Source organism: Sapajus apella, unplaced genomic scaffold (genome assembly GCF_009761245.1).
Source record: "Sapajus apella isolate SASKATOON/1434 unplaced genomic scaffold, GSC_monkey_1.0 scaffold25, whole genome shotgun sequence".
NCBI classification, from domain to species: Eukaryota; Metazoa; Chordata; class Mammalia; order Primates; family Cebidae; genus Sapajus; species Sapajus apella.
Window position 1 is genome coordinate 26,183,549 of NW_022436965.1, and position 19,819 is coordinate 26,203,367.

Sequence of the window (19,819 nt, forward strand, 5' to 3'; positions counted from 1 at the left end):
CCTTCCTTCCTTCCTTCCTTCCTTCCTTCCTTCCTTCCTTCCTTCCTTCCTTCCTTCCTTCCTTCCTTCCTTCCCTCCCTCCCTCCCTCCTTCTTTCCTTCCTTCCTTCCTCCCTTCCTCCTTTCCTTCCTTCCTCCCTTCCTTTCCTTCCTTCCTTCCTTCCTCCCTCCCTCCCTCCCTCCCTCCCTTCCTTCCTTCCTTCCTTCCCTCCTTCCTTCCTTTTCTTTCTTTCATTCTTTCTTTTGTTCTTTCTTTCTTTCTCTCTTTTCTTCGGACAGGGTCTCACCCCAACTCCCAGGCTGGAGTGCATAATCATGGCTCACTGAAACCTTGACCTTCTGGGTTCAAGAGGTTATCCTGTCTCAGCCCTTCTGAGTGTCTGGGACGACTGGTGCACACTACCATGCCTGGCTAATTTTTAAATTTTTTGTAGACATGGGATCTTGCTATGTTGCCCAGGCTGATTGCAAGCTCCTGGGGTCAAGTGATCCACCCACCTCAGCCCCCCAAAATGCTGGGATTACAGGCATGAGCCACTGCACCCAGCCTATTGGGATTCTCTTTGAAACTTGGTATTCTCAACTGTTCTGTGGGGCATCAACCCAGCTTGCATATTCAACCAAAGCAAAGATCACTGAGAAATGCTAAAAAACAAATAAACAAATAAATCAAGTGGAAAGGCAAAAATAAATATTTGTTAAGCTCCTGCACATGATCAGGTCTCACCTGCATCCCTCCGCATGTCACTGAAAGGCAAGCAAAATTTCATTCACCCTCAGGCTCAAGGCTCAGGTCAAGTGACCCCTGTAGCTACCTCCTCCTAGAGCCTTGTTAAAAACTTATTGTCATACAGATAAGTAGTGCACTGTTAAATTCTAGTTGTTCAATAATTATCTGAAATCTCTCATATGTCAGACAGTGTGCTGGACACTCAGTTGGTGCCTTCAACTCAGCTCAGAGCCTAGCGGGGAAAATAAAAAAGTAAACGGACAGTGTGACGCATGCGATAATTGTGATGATCAGACTATCGTGAGGGCACTGCAGAGCTGAGAGCAAAAAGTGAACTGGATATTGGAGCTGAGACTTTAGGAGACTAAGTGGAACCTTCATTCATTCAACAGGCATATACTGAGCACTTATTATGTTCCATGTGTGGTCCTAAGCATTGGTAATACAGTGATAAATACTACTGGCTATGTTTCTGCCCTCATGAAGTTACATTCCAGTAAAAGGAGAAAACGTGATGAAAATGAAACAGTCACATGACAGAGAGAGACAGGGTGGCTGCTTTCCACTGGTTACAGGAAAGGTTTCTCTGAAGAGGTCACATCAACCAATTCATGCATCAAGATACAACCCTTTGCAAGCAAAGCCAGAATTACTATTATGACATAAGTGTTAGCCTGCTTGTCTTCACTGACACAGAAAAAGTTACCATGTGGGTGTTTTCTATGAAGCAAACATTTCGCTAAGCATGGACATGCATTAGCTTATTTGTCCTTTGCAAAGCCCTTTGCAGTAGGTAACATGATCACTATTTTGTGAGAAAATAAACTGTAGCCTCTTATTTAATAACTTGCCTAGGGCCAAACTGCTAATACGTTATTACATTCCCTCTCTTACCTCTGTCCCCAGCTTTACTGAAATATGTTCCAGGTAATCACCTTGGATGTGTGTTATAAAATGCCCAAGCAGGGGATCTGAGGGCTTGGCAGTGGACTCTGATATGCGTTGTCCCCTTCTCTGCTGCATTAAAATGGCAATATACTAACCTTAGCGCTTTCACCAAGCTAAATATCTGGTAATGAAGACACTATGAGGAAGGTTAGAAACAGAGAAAGAAAGTCACAGAGCGAGTTGACCTAGCAGCATATGACACTCATCAAAAAGCTATGTGGTAACTGCGGGCAGGAAATGTTTTCTGATCATACACTATGACAGAGCTTCTAGACAACTCCAATGTGTAAAATGCGTCCGTGTAGTGTGACTTTGTGAGTGTCAGGAACTCTAAGTCTGCCTTTATCATCAGTTGAATTAAATGGAGTAGCTATTAGGAGGTGCAAAGGGTTCATCTGCAAGGGTGAAGAAAAGGAGGACGTTGAAAAGCCATAGGAAGGCTGCAGGTGAGAAACACCTGAGCCCTAACCTACTGCGTGCTCTCATTAAGAAGAATAATGGCAATGTCTTTCTATTGCCTTGAGAGTCATTGATGCATCTCAGATTCTGAGACTTTTGGAAGGATTGTAGAGTACAGAAAGAAAAGAAATGATCCACTTCGTTGTTGTTGCTTATAAAGCTAATGAAAGTTTGTTTTAGAAAAACCGAATGTAGAGAAAGGTACAAAAAAGAAAGCAGAAGTTGTATCAGTCTCACCACTCTGAAATCACCATTAAAAAAAAATATTTCAGCATACATCTCTCCAGACTTTTCTCTGTGCATCTATAAGCCAATATATGTACATAATGGTTTATTACATATGATCATTTGCAACTTGTTTTTTCCATAATTGTAGGTATCTTTCCTCATCCCTTTATGACTGCTTAGTAGTTTATTGATTTGCTATATTATAATGTATATATATCATACATTTAGGTTATTTTCAATTTTCATTTCCAATTTAGTTCAGTGGGCCCAGTGTAATTTGGGATGATTAACACTTTTGTACTTACTATCTAGTTAGGATAAAATCCTAGATGTTTAAAAATCTTCACTCACACTGACAAATTAGTACCACAAAATGTTGCACCAAGATACACTGAGATCAGGATCAGTGATAAGGCCAGGGGCCAAAAGTCTTAAAATACTTCTTTATTGACTTGGGTTCCCCACTTGCATCATGGAAAGGAAAAATGCCGAACACATTGTTGACACTATAGGGCACCGGTGATTGCATTTCCTTCCACTGACCTTTTGAAGATTAGGTAAAATAAAAACTCGAACGCAAATAAGTTTCTCCACAATGGTGGCCACACATGAGACCATGCTAATCTGTGGAGTGTTCATGCATTGAGCAGGGATTCAGAGATGGGCACAGCACTTCATGGAATGATTACTTTGAAAGCTAAACCAGATTAGAAAGAGTAAAACAATTCAAAGATAAGGGAAAACTTAGAGGCCCTGTATTCCAGCCTTTTCGAATCTCAACTGAGAAATTAACGCCAAAGATTTTTAAATGATTTTTGCATGTATTTATTATGTATTTCTCACAAATGATGACGGTGATTTCCATGGAATAAACAAAAAGGGAGGATCTACTGTGTATCACTCCCACACTGAGGGTCAAGCCATTACATATTTACTGAGAACACAGTAGCACAAATAGGAAACACTTTTTCTATCTGATGCCAAAAACCAATCAATGAAAATAGCAAAACCATATATATGTATATATGGGATTAAAATTTAGTTTATATATTATAAAAAAAATTATATTCATCTACCTTTTAATGCCATGAGCATGTCTCACAGCTTTATTGAGGTATCATTGACATAAAAAGTGTACAATTTGATGGATTTTAACATATGTGTATACACCCATGAAACTAACACAACCAAGATAATGAACATAGTCATCACCTCCAAAACTCTTCTTGAACCCTTTGTAATCTCTCATTACCATACCTCCCACCAGACTCCAGGCTCAGACTCCAGGCCATCATGGTCTGTTTTTTGGCACTATAGATTAATATGTATTTTCCAGAATTTAATATAAATCCAATCATAGAGTATGTAGTCTTTTTTTGTCTGACTTCTTTTATTCAGAATAATTATTTTGAGATCCATCTATGTTGTTGCATGCATCAATAGTTCATTCTTTTGCATTGCTGATTAGCGTTCCACTATAGGGATGTATCCCAATTTGTTTGCTCATTTATAGCTAGTACAACTAAAGTTGTTATGAATATTTGTGACTAAGTCTTTGTGTGGGCATATGCTTTCATTTCTCCTGGGCAAGTAATCTGGACTGGAACGGCTAAGTTGTGTGTTCCACGGAGGCTTATCTTTTTTAAGAAACTGCCAAACTGTTTTCCAAAGCGATTGTACTGTCTCACCATTCCCATGGGCATTGCATGAGCTCTGATTGCTCCATGGCCTTACCGACATGTGGAATGCTCAGTCTTTTACATTTTGACCATATTAGTAAGTGCGTAGTGGTATCTCATCGTGAGCTGAGTTTGCATTCACTAATGACTAATGATACGGAGTATCCTTTCATGTGCTTACTTGCCAACCATGTATTGTCTTTTCTTGTTTTATTGAAGTTCAACAGCAAATTTTACTTTTTATTTTTAAAAACTTAAAGTCTAACTCAAGTAAAATAAGCTGCACATAAAGTATACAATCTAATTTTATTTGATACATAAAATTGTATGTATTTATTGTGTATAATGTGATGTTTAAAAAATATATATATATATGTTGTGGAATGACTAAATCTAGCTAATTAACATATGCATTACCTCATCAAGTTATTATTTTTGTTGTGAGTAAACTTAAAATTGCCTCTCAGCATTTTTCAATAATGTATGGTTTTTATTTTATTTATTTTTTTGGGACGGAGTCTCACTCTGTCAGCCAGGCTGGAGTGCAGTGGCACCATTTCAGCTCTTTGCAACCTCCATCCTGCGTTCAAGTGATTCTCCTGCCTCAGCCTCCTGAGTAGCTGGGATTACAGGTGCCCGCCACCATGCCCAGCTAATTTTTGTATTTTGTGATTTTTATATTTGTAGAGACAGAGTTTTACCATGTTGGCCAGGCTGGTCTTCAATTCCAGACCTCAGGAGATCTGCCCACTTTGGCCTCCCAAAGTGCTGGGATTGCAGGCCCGAGCCACTGTGCCCCATCTAAGCGTATAATATATGGTTATTAACTATAGTCACCATGTTGTACAATAGATCCCTTGTCTAGCCGAAATTTTGTATCCTTTGACCAATATTTCCCCAGTCCTCCCTTTCCCACAGCCAGTGCCTGAGAACCACCATTCTACCCTTTAGTTTAGTGAGATCAACTTTTTTTAGGTGCCACATATGAGTGAGACCATGTGGTTATTTTTCTTTCTGTGCCTGGCTTATTTCACTTTGGATAATGTCCTCCAGATTCATCCATGTGGTTGCAGTAACAGGATTTTATTTTTCTATGGCTGAATAATATTCCATTGTGTGTGCGTCTGTGTGTATGTGTGTGCGTAACTTTCTTCATTCATCTGTTAATCAACTTAGGTTGATTCCATGTCTTTGCTATTGTGACTAATGCCGCAATAAAAGCAGCAGTGCAGCTATTTCTTCAACGTATTAGAATATATACGCGTATTGAATATATATGCATATTGAATATATACGCATATTGAATATATACGCAGTAGTGGGGTTATATAATAATTCTATTTTTAATTTTTTGAAGAACCTCCATACTGTTTTCCATATGGCTATACTAATTTACATTCCCATCAGCATTGTACAAGGGTTCCCCTTTCTCCATATCCTTTGTCTTTTTGATAATAGTCATTCGAATGGATCTGTAATGACAGCTCATTATGGTTTTGATTTGCATTTCTCTGATGATTGGTGATGGTAAGCATTTTTTCAGGTACCTGTTGGCCATTTGTATATCTTCTTTTGAAAAATGTCTATTCAAATTTTCTTAATTTTTAAATACAGTTATTTGTGTTCTTGCTATTGAGTTGTATGAGTTGCTTATATATTTTGGATATTAACCCCTTATTAGATGTATGGTGTGCAAATATTTTCTCCTACTCTGCGGGTTGTCTCTCTTTCTTTTTTTTTTTTTTTCGAGATGGAGCCTTGCTCTGCTTCCCAGGCTGCAGTGCAGTGGTGCAACCTTGGCTCGCTGCAACCTCTGCCTCCCAGGTTCAAACGATTCTGCTGCCTCAGACTCCCAAAGTGCTGGGATTACAGGCATGGGCCACCATGCCCCGCACTATGGGTTATCTCTTTACTTTGTTGTTTTCTTTGCTGTGCAGAAGCTTTTAAGGTTGATACAATCCATTTGTCTATTATTCGCCTTTGTTGTCCGTGCTTTAGGCATGATATCCAAAAATCATAGGTCAGACTAATGGTGTGGAGCTATTCTCCCATGGTTTCTTCCAGTAGTTTTACAGCTCCAGGTCTAACATTCAAGTCTTAATGCATTTTCAGTTGATTTTCACATATGGTATGAAATAAGGATCCAATTTTATTTTTCTGCCTGTGGAGATCCAGTTTTTCCCGAACAGTTTATCGAAGAGGCTGTTCTTTTCCCATTGCATGTTCTTGATCCCTTTGTCAAAAATCAACTGACAGTAAATGCATGTGTATATTTTCTTTGATGAGGTGTCTGTTCAAATATTTTACACATTTTAAAATTAGATTATTTTATGATGAGTTGTGATAATTCTTTACATATTTTGGATGTGAGTCCCTTATGAGATGGCCGATTTGCAGTATGTTTTTCCAGTTTGTGACTTGTATTTTCCTTCTTTTAATGGTATATTTCAAAGGCCAGAGATTCTCAATTTGAATGAAGCCCATTTTATCAATTTTGCCTCCTGTGGATCATGGTTTTGGAGTTGTATCTAATAAGTAATCTGCCTACTTTGGGGTTGATTGACTATTTTTATGTTTCCAGATTCTCTCTTCTGAGGACTTGCTAGCTATAACTCCTTGAGTTTTAGTAGTTTACTTAGTATCTATACTATACATGTTTAACTTATAGTCTATATTTGAGAAACGTTATGCCACTTCACCTGTAGTATCAGAACCTTGTAATAACATCCTTTCACTTCTCCCACACTTCACCTAAGCCTTTGTGCTACTATTGTCATGCATTTTTCTTTCTATGTATTTTTAAACTAAGAGAAAATATTAGTGGCCGGGTGTGGTGGCTCACGCCTGTAATCCCAACACTTTGAGAGGCCAAGGCAGGCTTGAGCTCAGGAGTTTGAGACCCACCTGGGCAATGTGGCAAAACCCCGTCTCTACAAAAAATACAAAAAATCTAGATGAGTGTGGTGGTGTGCTCTGCAGTTCCAGCTACTCATGAGGCCGAGGTGGGAGAATCGGTTGAGCCCAGGAAGGTCAAGGCTGCAGTCAGCCATGATTATGCCACTGCACTCCCCACTTGGGTGACAGAGTGAGACCCTGCTTCACACACTAAATAAATTAATTTAATTAAATAAACAAAACTATAGAGAAGTATCAAGACTATGGAATTTGCAGACAGACCTTCTTTCCTTATTCTCTTTCCTGGAGCCGAGACTTTCAACATCAGAATAACAATTCCCGTTTCAAAACCCTGTTTGTTTTTTTTTTTTTTTAAATTCCCACAAATGAAGGGGCCTGAAAATGATTAGTGCTATGGTTTGAATGACTCCTTTGAAACTCATGTTGGAATTTAATTGTTGTTGTAATAGTATTAAGAGGTGGGACATTTAAGAGGTGATTAATGCTGTTATCTCTCATGAGTGAGTTAGTTATTAAGAAAGTGGGCTCCTGATAAAAAGATAAGTTTGGTCCCCATCCTGTCTCTTTGTGTCTCACCCATGCGATGCCCCTGCACCATATTACAACACAGCAAGAACACCCTCACCAGATGCAGCTCTTCCATCTTGAATTTTCCAGCCTCCAGAACTGTCAACCAAATAAACTTCTATTATTTATAACTTACCCAGTCTGTGCTAGTCTATTATAGCAGCAAAAAGTGAATTAAGACAGTTTCTTTTGGCCAGATGCAGTGGCTCATGCCTGTAATCCAAGCACTTTGGAGACTGAGGCAGGTGGATCACGTGAGGTGAGAAGTTCAAGATCAGCCTGGCAAATATGGTGAAACCCTGTCTCTACTAAAAATACAGAGATTAGCTGAGCATGGTGGTGCATGCCTGTAGTCCCAGCCACTCAGGTGGCTGAGGCAGGAGAGCTGCTTGGACCCAGGAGGCGGAGGTTGAGGTGAGCCAACATTGTGCCACTGCACTCCAGCCTGGGTGACAGAGTGAGACGTTGTCTCAAAAAAAGAAAAAAAAAAAAAGTTTCTTTTTAGGATTGAAGATGAACAAAGGTATCGCATATGAAATATAATGATAGATGTTACTTGGATTTACATAGAACATTATGATTCACATAGTCGTTTTTCCACAGGTTCAAAAATACTGTCTACACATACCGAATCTTCAGAGAGAGACATGGGTATTACAAGATACAGGTAAGAACAAAAAAGGACTGCGACAACAACAGCAAAAAGGCTTAGGAAGAAGAGCCTGGGAACATGTCTTCGACCTGAGCCATGACTGCGTGAAAGCATTCTAAAACAGAAGGCACAATGCAGAGATGAGGGTCAGATCAAGAGTTAACCTGGTTTTCCCCTAAGAGAAAAAAAAAGATTCTAGGCTAGGGTTCTACTTTTGAATAACCCCCACTGTTATTCCACTGTGGCTCCTCCAGTGGTCAAATGCACCAACCTGGACTCCAACCAAAACCTCTGTTGTATTAGAAGACTCAACAGTGATGCAGGATGGAAACAGAAAGAGACGGAATCTCACTCTATCACCCAGGCTGGAGTGCAGTGGCACCATCTCAGCTCTCTGCAACCTCCATCCTTGTTCGAGCGATTCTCTGCCTCAGCCTCCTGAGTAGCTGGGATTACAGGCGCCTGCCACCATACCCAGCTAATTTTTTGTATTTTTAGTAGACACAGGGTTTTACCATGTTGGCCTGGCTGGTATCAAACTCCTGACCTCAAGTGATCCCACACACCTCAGCCTCCCAAAGTGCTAGGATTACAGGCGTGAGCCACCGTGCCCAGCCAGAAAATTCTATTTTAAAATTATTTTTTAAAGGTATATTAGAAAATAGTACTTGTTTACTAGCTATACAAGTAAACAGAAAACAACTATTTACAACTTAACTGAGTTGTGTTGCCATTCCTACTTTCTATTTACATTAGGATGTTTTTGGACTGGCTTTCCTCACTTGGAGTTTCTGAATTCATCCAGTATACAAATTGCATATTTTAAAGACATGCAATTAACCCAAATGTCCATCAATGATAGACTGGATAAAGAAAATGTCGTATATATACACCAGCAGCCATAAAAAAGAATGAGATCATGTCCTTTGCAGGGACGTGGTTGGAGTTGGAGGCTGTTATCTTTAGCAAACTAACACAGGAAGAGAAAACCAAATACTGCATGTTCTCACTTATAGGTGGGAGCTGAGTGACAAGAACACATGGACACACAGAGACCTACACACATTGGGGCCTATTGGAGGGTGGAGGGTGGAAGGTGGGAGGAGGGAGAGAATCAGGAAAAACAGCCAATGAATGCTGGGCTTAATATCTGGATGATGGAATGATCTATGAGGCAAACCACCATGGCACATGTTTACCTATTGTTTACCTGTATAACAAACCTGCACATCCTGCACATGTACCCCTGAACTTAAAATAACAGTTGGAAAATCTTTTAAACATTTCGTTTTTGCATTCCCATCAGAAGTCCACTTCTGATCATCCTCTAAGATAGCAAGGCCTCCCAGTAGGGTACAGACATAAGCTCTTAGAGGGGTACCCTTCACAGTGTATCTGTAAGAACTGCCCCAGATAAACTGGCCAAGGATGGGGGTCAATCAATACTATGGACTTCATTGAGATCCCCTGAATGCAAATCCTCTTTACTCAGAGTGGCTCAAGTCAGAGGTTGGTCTTAGAAATGAGAGTTTCTCCTCAGAAGAGCTCCTGAAAGAAGCACTAAAAACAGAAAGGAACAACCAGTACCAGCCACTCCAAAAATGTCCTAAATGGTAAAGAGCATTGACACAACGAAGAAGCTGCATCAACTAATGGGCAAAACAACGAGCTAGCATCAAAATGGCAGGATCAAATTCACACATAACAATATTAACCTTGAGTGTAAATGGGCTAAATGCTCCAATCAAAAGACACAGACTGGCAAATTGGATAGAAAGTCAAAACCCATTGGTGTACTGTATCCAAGAAACCCATCCCACGTGCAAGGATACAGATAGGCTCAAAATAAAGGGATGGAGGAAGATTTACCAAGTAAATGGAGAGTAAAAAAAAGCAGGAGTTGCAATCCTAGTCTCTGATAAAATAGACTTTAAACCAACAAAGATCAAAAGGGACAAAGAAGGACATTACATAATGGTAAAAGGATCAATGCAACAAGAAAAGCTAATGATCCCAAATATATACACACCCAATACAGGAACACCTAGATACATAAAGCAAGTTCTTAAAGACTTACAAAGAGACTTAGACTCCCACACAATAATGGTGGGAGACTTTAACACTCCACTGTCAATATTAGACAAATCAACGGACAGAAAATTAACAAGGATATCCAGGACTTGAACTCAGAACTGGACCAAGCAAACCTAATAGACATTTACAGAACTCTCCACCCCAAATCCACAGAATATACATTCCTCTCAGCACCACATCACACCTACTCTAAAACTGACCACATAATGGGGAGTAAATCACTCCTCAGCAAATGCAAAAGAATGGAAATCATAACAGTCTCTCAGACCACAGTGCAATCTAATTCGAACTCAGGATTAAGAAACTAACTCAGAATTGCACAACTTAATGGAAACTGAACAACTGGTTCTTGAATGTTGACTGGGTAAACAATAAAATGAAGGCAGAAATAAAGATGTTCTTTGAAACCAATAAAAACAAAGACACAACGTACCAGAATCTCTGGGAAACATTTAAAGCAGTGTCTAGAGGAAAATTTGCAGCAATAAATGCCCACATGAGAAGCAAGGAAAGGTCTAAAATCGACACCCTATCATCAAAATTGAAAGAGCTAGAGGAGCAAGATCAAAAATACTCAAAAGCTAGCAGAAGATAAGAAACAACTAAGATCAGAGCAGAACTGAAGAAGATAGAGACACAAAATAACCCTTCAAAAAATCAATAAATCCAGGAGCTGATTTTTTGAAAAGATCAACCAAACAGGCCACTAGCCAGATTAATAAAAAATAAAAGAGAGAAGAATCAAATAGATACAATAAAAAACGACAAAGGGGATATCACCACAGATTCCACAGAAATACAAACCACCATCAGAGATTACTACAAACAACTCTATGCACATAAACCAGTAAACCTGGAAGAAATGGATAAATTCCTGGACACTTGCACCCTCCCAAGCCTAAACCAGGAAGAAGTCAAAACCCTGAATAGACCAATAACAAGGGCTGAAGTTGAGGCAGGAATTAATAGCCTACCAACCAAAAAAAGCCCAGGTCCAGATGGGTTCACAGCTGAATTCTACCAGACGTACAAAGAGGAGCTGGTACCACCCCTTCTGAAATTATTCCAAACAATCCAAAAAAAGGGAAACCCTTCCAAATCATTTTATGAGACCAATGTCATCCTGATACCAAAACCCAGCAGAGACTCAACAAAAATAGGAAAACTTCAAGCCAATATCCATGATGAACATTGATGCAAAAATCTTCAATAAAATACTGGCAAACTGATTGCAACAGCACATCAAAAATCTTATCCATCATGATCAAGTAGGCTTCATCCCAGGGATGCAAGGCTGGTTCAACATATGCAAGTCTATAAATATAGTCCACCACATAAACAGAACCAAAGACAAAAACCACATAATTATCTCAATAGATGCAGAGAAGGACTTTGACAAAATTCAACAGCACTTTATGCGAAAAAACTCTCAATAAACTAGGTATCGATGGAATGCATCTCAAAATAGTAAAACGTATTTATGACAAAGCCACAGCCAATATCATACTGAATGGGCAAAAACTGGAAGCATTCCCTTTGAAATCTGGCACTAGACAAGGATGCCCTCTCTCACCACTCCTATTCAATATAGTATTGGAAGTTCTAGCCAGGGAAATCAGACAAGAAAAAGAAATAAAGCGTATTCAATTATGAAGGGAGGAAGTCAAATTGTCTCTATTTGCAGACAACATGATTATATATTTAGAAGACTCCATCGTTTCAGCCCAAAATCTCCTGAAACTGATAAGAAACTTCAGCAAAGTCTCAGGATACAAAATCAATGTACCAATAAGCAGACTTATATACCAATAAGCAGACTTAAAGAGAGCCAAATCAAGAATGAACTGCCATTCACAATTGCTACAAAGAGAATAAAATACCTAGGAATACAACTAACAAGGAACGTAAAGGACCTCTTCAAGGAGAACTACAAACCACTGCTCAAGGAAATAAGAGAGGATACAAATAGATGGAAAAACATTCCACACTCATGGTTAGGAAGAATCAATATTGTGAAAATGGCCACACTGCCCAAAGTAATTTATAGATTCAATGCTATCCTCATCAAGCTACCTATGACCTTTTCTTCACACAACTGGAAAAAACCACCTTAAACTTCACATGGAAACAAGAGAGCCCACACAGCCAAGTCAATTCTCAGCAAAACGAACAAAGCTGGAGGCATCACGCTACCTGACTTCAAACTATACTACAAGGCTACAGTAATCAAAACAACATAGTACTGTTACCAAAACAGAAATATAGACCAATGGAACAGAACAGAGGCCTCAGAGGCAATGCCATACATCAACAACCACCTGATCTTTGACAAACCTGAAAAAAACAAGCAATGGGAAAATGATTCCCTGTTTAATAAATGGTGTTGGGAAAACTGGCTAGCCATGTGCAGAAAGCTGAAACTGGACCCCTTCCTGACGCCTTACACTAAAATTAACTACAGATGGAATAAAGACTTAAACATAAGACCTAACACCATTAAAACCTTAAAAGAAAATCTAGGCAAAACCATTCAGGACATAGGCATAGGCAAGGACTTCATGAATAAAACACCAAAAGCATTGGCAACAAAAGCCAAAATAGACAAATGGGATCTAATTAAACTCCAGAGTTTCTGCACAGCAAAAGAAACAATCATTAGAGTGAACTGGCAACCAACAGAAGGGGAAAAAATTTTTTGCAATCTACCCATCTGACAAAGGGCTAATATCCAGAACCTACAAAGAACTAAAACAGATTTACAAGAAAAAAACAAACCCATTCAAAAGTGGGAGAAGGATACGAACAGACGCTTTACAAAAGAAGACATACATGAGGCCAACAAACATATGAAAAAATGCTCATCATCACTGGTCATCAGAGAAATGCAAATCAAAACTACATTGAGATACCATCTCATGCCAGTTAGAATGGAGATCATTAAAAAATCTGGAGACAACAGATGCTGGAGAGGATGTGGAGCAATAGGAACACGTTTACACTGCTAGTGGGAGTGTAAATTAGTTCAAGCATTGTGGAAGACAGTATGGCGATTCCTCAAGGACCTAGAAATAGAAATTCCATTTGACCCAGCAATCCCATTACTGGGTATATATCCAAAGGATTATAAATCGTTCTATTATAAAGACACATGCACACGTATGTTCAATGCAGCACTGTTTACAATAGCAAAGCCCTGGAACCAACCCAAATGCCCATCAATGATATCCTGGACAGGGAAAATGTGGCACATATACACCATGGAATACAATGCAGCCATAAAAAACAATGAGTTCGTGTCCTTTGTAGGGAGATGGATGAGCCTGGAAACCATCATTCTCAGCAAACTGACACAAGAACAGAAAATCAAACACCTCATGTTTTCACTCATAGGTGGGTGTTGAACAATGAGAACACATGGACACAGGGAGGGGAGCATCACACACTGGGGTCTATTGAGGAGGACTAGGGGAGAGACAGTGGGGTATAGGGAGTTGGGGAGGGATAATATAGGGAGAAATGTCAGATGTGGGTGACGGGGATGAAGGCAGCAAACCACATTGCCATGTATGTACCTATGCAACAATCCTGCATGTTCTGCACATATACCCCAGAACCTAAAGTACAATAACATAATAATTATATATAAATAAAAATGTATAAAGAAATCTTTAAAAACAAAACAGAAATGAGAGTTTTTGTGAACTGGAAGTGTGTGAGCTCTGGCCACTCACTTTCAGTTCATCGGCTCATAGAGGCAGCCTTGAAAAACCACTGTTTTGAGAAGTGTCACATTTTACACACAATTACATGATCATGCCTAATATTCTTTCTTGTATTTTTGCAGGCTGCGGAAGGTGTTCCAAAACAGGTCTTTCCAAACCTAAAGGAACTGATCTCCAAATATGAAAAACCAAATCAGGGGCTGGTGGTTGGCCTTTTAAAGCCAATAAAGAGAACCAGCCCCAGCTTGAGGTGGAGACAAACGAAATTGGAGTTGGAAACATTTATGGTAAAATCTCTCACATGGGGGCCAGAAAGGATTCTTAATTCTATTTCCACCAATGCCTTCCTTTGTAAAACTCAATACAGATAAATGTTCTATGACATTCTCTAAAAAGCTTCATCCTACTAAGAGCAGTTTCCATTTTGTTGAGAAGTGGTGTCTTCTAGTCCCCGAAGGCCAACACATAGATCTTGCTGCATTTGCAGCCAGGCTAGCAAGGGTGGTTCCGGGGCAGACAGCTGACTTCAAATGCATTCTGTGAACTTGTGCAGACCATTCAAGTTTGAAAATAAATGGGCAAATGGACAGGTTTTCAAATGAGAAAATCACTTTAGCCCTTCAATTCCTCCCCAATGCTCATACTGTTACATTTTGCTCAATATTTGCTAAGCATTCATTTATGAAGTGCTGGGTGTTAAATTATGTCAGATACATTTTTAAACGTATGAAGCCATGGTGGAAAAAGAGATGGTCAGTAAATCTGTGCACAGAGAATCCCTACCGAGACCTCTCAAATGATATCACGAGTAGTCATTCTTGCTTACCCACATCCTTGAAATCTGCTCTCAGGAAAGAATTTATTATCTGTCATTTGCAATGTTGTTTGAATTTAACTCAGACTTCCAGAAACACTTAGGGCTTAATCCTGTTTTCCCATGTTGGAATGTGTGGCTATATTCTCAGTGAAAGAGACTGCAGTTATCAGTGGCAGGTGATGGGATGAGATCAGATGTCCTCCCGAGGCAGAGGAACAGAGGACAGAGAGTTCTCGGGAAGCCTGCAATCACTCCATGCCTTTCTACACTGTCTGCAGCAAAGTCACCCTTTAGGCTGCAATAGCTGGCTTCTCTCCCCAGCAAGGCTAAGCATATTGTTTTAATGATTAAAACACAACCTCCTCCCCTACCATTATTTCTCTGTCCCCCACCCCATCCCCATGAAGGGCAGTGTGTACTCATGGAAACACAAAAATCACTTTCTATAGGTCCAGCTCTAGAAATGTAGACCCACAGCTACTTTCCCCCAAAATTTATAGAATAAAAAGCATAAAATGTGGCAGGGCTAGCAACCCAGAAATGTATCTGTGCTGCAGCCCTTAGGCAAACCCAGATGAGTTGCTGGGACCAGCTGGGGTGGTGGTAGTATTTGTCTCGACAGTGAGAAAAGAATCACAAATCCCAAGAGACGAAACCTCAGAAATCTTCCCCAAGAACTCGGCATGAATCCCACTCTACCAACTTTCCATGCCAGGCCAGTGCTGACTTACCAACTTTCCATGCCGGGTCAGTGCTAACACAGCGAGCTCCAAAATTCTTGGCTACAGAAGAGGAAATCTTCCCCGTCACCCTCTTCCTCCCCTTCCCTTTGCTGCCTTAGAACAAGCTTCAGGTGTTCTTACTTCAAGGGAAGCACGGGTGTCTTGCTGGTGAATGGAAACACCTGTGCGGGAAGCTCTGTGGCTTGGTTTATAAAGAGATCCCCTATTTTGTTAGGAGAGCTCCCTGTGGTACCCCAGCCTTTGAAGAGATAACTTTGAGGTGGCATCAAGTGGGCTCTGTGCCTGGGGAGGGGTCTTCTTTCTTTTGAGTGGGGTTGTTTGATATGACTTCTGGGTGTGGTCTCATGACTGGTCTGCTTTTTTTCTCTCCAAAGAACAGTAACAGCGATTATGTGGATATCTTGCCTTGAGGATAAGGCCGCTGGACAAAGCAAGTTGAAGAGATGGGTGACAGTTCTCACTGGTGACCCACTTCTGCAGGCATAGGTCCAAAGCACCAAACTCTAGTGGACAATTCAGACTCTCCTGGTCGTGTAAATGAAGATGTTCTGCTCACCAGCATCAGAGGGCACTCTCCCTATCCCTGCCTCCCAGACATACACCAGAGCAATTTCAAAGCCCTCTCCATTTTCCCTCTTTCTTGGAATGGGACAGCCTGAAACTTTTCCTGATGACTTGTTAAAAGTACCACCGTACATCATGGCTGACACCCTCCTTCAGACCATGCAGTCAGAGAGGCAGCTTCATACAGAGGAGGGCACACTTGTCTGTGAGTTTGAAGCCCTGAACCCCAGTCATGTGGCCATGTGACTTTGAACAGGTTTCTTCCCATCTCTAGGTCTTAGTTTCTTTGTCTGTGTGGTTGGGTGGGATGATAGACACTGCCCCAGTCTCTCTGTTGAGCCTGCTTGTGTCAGGTGAAGGTGAGGGATCGGGAGTGATGGAGATGCCTACGGTCAGCACGTTCTCTGTACCTGCTGGACCCCAATGTGCACCCTTCTCCCTCCAGCCTGGGCTACTCCCCTCCTGGTTCTTCTTTCTAACCTTAAACCAGCTGGTGAGCATTGCCCCGGCCACACTTTCTCCCTGATTTTGCTCAATTCTACTTCTGCAGCAACCATTTCAACAGCATGAATATGGTTCTGTACAATGATATAGATGGAGATTTCTAAGATATTCTACGTGTGATTTCTGTTCCCCACTAGGTTCTAAGTGCCATGAAAGCGTGGTTGGATCTCCCTTGTATCCTCTACAGTGTGTAGAAATTTGTGCTGCTCTGAGCTGTGCCCGGTTTAGAGAAATTGACTGGAAGCACATTGCTGAGGGGGGTTTGTTGAATTGGTTTCTAAGGTTTATTGAAACCAATAAGCTGAATTTTTCTGCTTGTTCAAAATGTGAATTAGGACCTGGTTAGTTTGAAATGTACCAAATTCTATGCCCTTTCTCTTGCCTAGCATCAAATTGTAGTAATTCGTTTCACCCCACTGGACTTAGCATCAGAGTTTTTAAAGAGAGGAGCTCAAGACTTACAGGTAACATGAACAGACATTGTGGCTGGAGCCCCAGAGTACAGACCATTGTGAGCTTTGGGGTCACAGCAAGTCACGGCTCCTTCTACTCACATGTAGGCTCCTACTCCTACATGTGTCTGGTAGGCACGACAAGTGTCCTCTTTTACTTTTCAAAACTGACTTAGGTATTCATGGACCTCGATTCCTCCATATACATTTTATAATAAATGCATGAAATTGCTCAAAACCTCATTTTGGAATTTTGAACAAACTTGCAACAAATTTATAAATAGGAGAGAACGGATGTTCTTGTGGTTTTTCCCATGCATAAACATGCCACATTCATTTTCTTGGGTCATCTTTTTTGCCCTTTTATGGAGTCATAAATTTTCACAGCCGAAGCCTTGTATATTCTGTTAGATCAATTTCCAATTACTTTCAGTTGCTGTAAATGCTGTCTCATGTTTTAGTACTTTTCTAACAGGCTATGGTGGTTGTGAAATGTTGACCCTCTCATTAGTTTACCTGTTGATTCTATTGTGCTTTCTGTGTAAATGATTTTTGTCAGCTGTAAATAATATTTTATTCTCTTTCCTTTCAATATCTATGCTCATTTATCTTTTGTGTTTACCCATTGGTAAAGCCCCTGTATGTATTAAACAGTCCACAGTCATGATAGCGAGTATTCTCATGCTATTACAGTTTTACAGTATTACAGAGAATGCTTAGAAATTTTCTCTATGTGAGGGTGGTGTTTCTTGTAACCTTATTAAAGGCTATTTTATAATTTTTACTGGAAATGTTTTGACATTTATTGTGATTTTTTTCTACATCTATTGAGACAGTCACATTCCTTTTGTCTTCACTCCATTATAAAGCTGAGTTATAAAGTTAATAAAATTGTTGATATCGTATCATCCTTGCCTTGTTTAACTTGATCATATTATATTATTTTTCATAAACTGTGGGATTTGGTAAGTTATTATTTCATTTAAGATTTTCACATTAAAACCCATAAATGAAATAGGACTATAACATACTGAATCATGGTTATATTGTTCATGTAAAGTGAAGAAAAGTCTTTCTCTTTTTAATATTTTCTGCAACAACTTTTTAAGGTAAAGGTTATTTGTTCCAGGCTGGGTGAGGTGGTTCATGCTTGTAATCCAAGCACTTTGGGAGACTGAGGTCGGGGGATCACTTGAGGTCAGGAGTTTGAGATCAGCCTGGCCAACATGGTGAAACCCCCATCTCTACAAAAAAACAAAAACCAGGTGTGGTGGCACACACCTGTAATCCCAGCTACTCAGGAGGATGGAGTGAGAGAATCACTTGAACCCGGGAGGTGGAGGTTGCAGTGACCTGAGATCATGCCAGGGCACTTCAGCCTGGGTGACAGAGTGAGACCCTATCTCAAAAAAGAAACAAAAATAAAAATAAACTTATCTGTTCCTTGACATTTTTTAGTACAGTACTTTCTTATAAAACTGAGTTTGAGGCTCTAGTGGAGTGGAGTGGGGGGCATTTTTTTATTACCGTGTTAATATTAATACTTATTTATTTGTTAAAATATTTTGCCAATTTTGACATTTTTTGTTTTTCCAGAAATGTATTGATTTTGTCTGTTTTCAGAATTATTGGCAGATAGTTCATAATATTCTTGTATTATTTTAATGATTTCTTGTGACTGTAGCCACATCTCCTTCCTCACTCTGTGTCCTATTTGGATCTTACTCTTTTATATTTATGGATTTTATCTATCTTGTTAGTCTTTTCAAAGCCAGCTTTTGGTTTTGTTAGCCTTTTTTGTTACTGTTTTTAGATTGCTATTCTCTATTTGATTTCCAACTTCATTTCAGGGGGGCTTATCTGACTTGTTTTCAATACTTATTATTATTTTATTTATTTACCAACAGGATGTGCCCAATGTCAATGCTTATTATTTTCTAATAAATATAGTTAAATTTATGAATTTAACTCAAGGTACTATTTTAGCTGTATCCCATAAATTTTAACACAAATAGTGTGTATTGCTGTTCAGGTCAAAGTACTTTTAATTCTTGTAAAAATATCTTCTTCAATCCAAAAACTGTTTTGAAGTTTGTAACTGTTTTCAAACACACATTTTTAGTTATTTTAGTATAGATTTCAGACTATATCACGTTAAGATTAAATAACAGCTTGACTTCAATTTCTGAGGTTTCCTTGCTGACCCGGTATATGTGAACATTCTGTGAATATTTCATCCGTTTGAATTGCTCTTTCTATTCATTTGAAAGCTCATTCTCTTCACCTCTTCCCCAGATGTATTCAAGATTGTAGATTATATAAAACAAATATTTTTATAGATTTGTATATTTTTATCTATCTGATCTATCAGCATCAGAGAAAGAGAAATCTTTCATTTTAATTCTATGTATAATAATGTTTAGCTTTCTGATTATCATAGTATATTAACTTATTTTTGTCATTTTACCATTCTTATTTTAGCTGTTTTAAGTTCACATTTTTATGTGTATATATTTTTATTATTTTATCATCTTCATTTGTTTCTTTTATTTTATAAAGTATTTCTCCTTGTCTCTTATTAGTTTTGCCTTTATTTTTATTTTATATCATATTAAAATTGCTATCCCAACTTTTATTCCCAGTATATAATTTTCTGCCCTTTCATTTCCAAGTTTTTTGTGCCTTTTATCTCTGTCTTCTGTGAACATAATATTGCTGGATTTTTTTTTTCTCCAATTTAAGATT

The 19,819-nt window shown here is 39.3% G+C and overlaps 1 protein-coding gene across 1 annotated transcript in view; it reads left to right on the top strand.

Moving 5' to 3' along the window:
• Nucleotides 1-17,976, top strand: part of SH2D1B (SH2 domain containing 1B) — a 21,060-nt gene extending 3,084 nt beyond the window's left edge. The window contains exons 2-4 of the mRNA XM_032291584.1: nt 8,130-8,193; nt 14,117-14,281; nt 15,929-17,976. Coding sequence (XP_032147475.1) covers nt 8,130-8,193; nt 14,117-14,281; nt 15,929-15,964 — 265 coding nt within the window. The 3' untranslated portion in view covers nt 15,965-17,976. The remainder of the gene's footprint in view (nt 1-8,129; nt 8,194-14,116; nt 14,282-15,928) is intronic.
• Nucleotides 17,977-19,819: the final 1,843 nt, after the last annotated feature.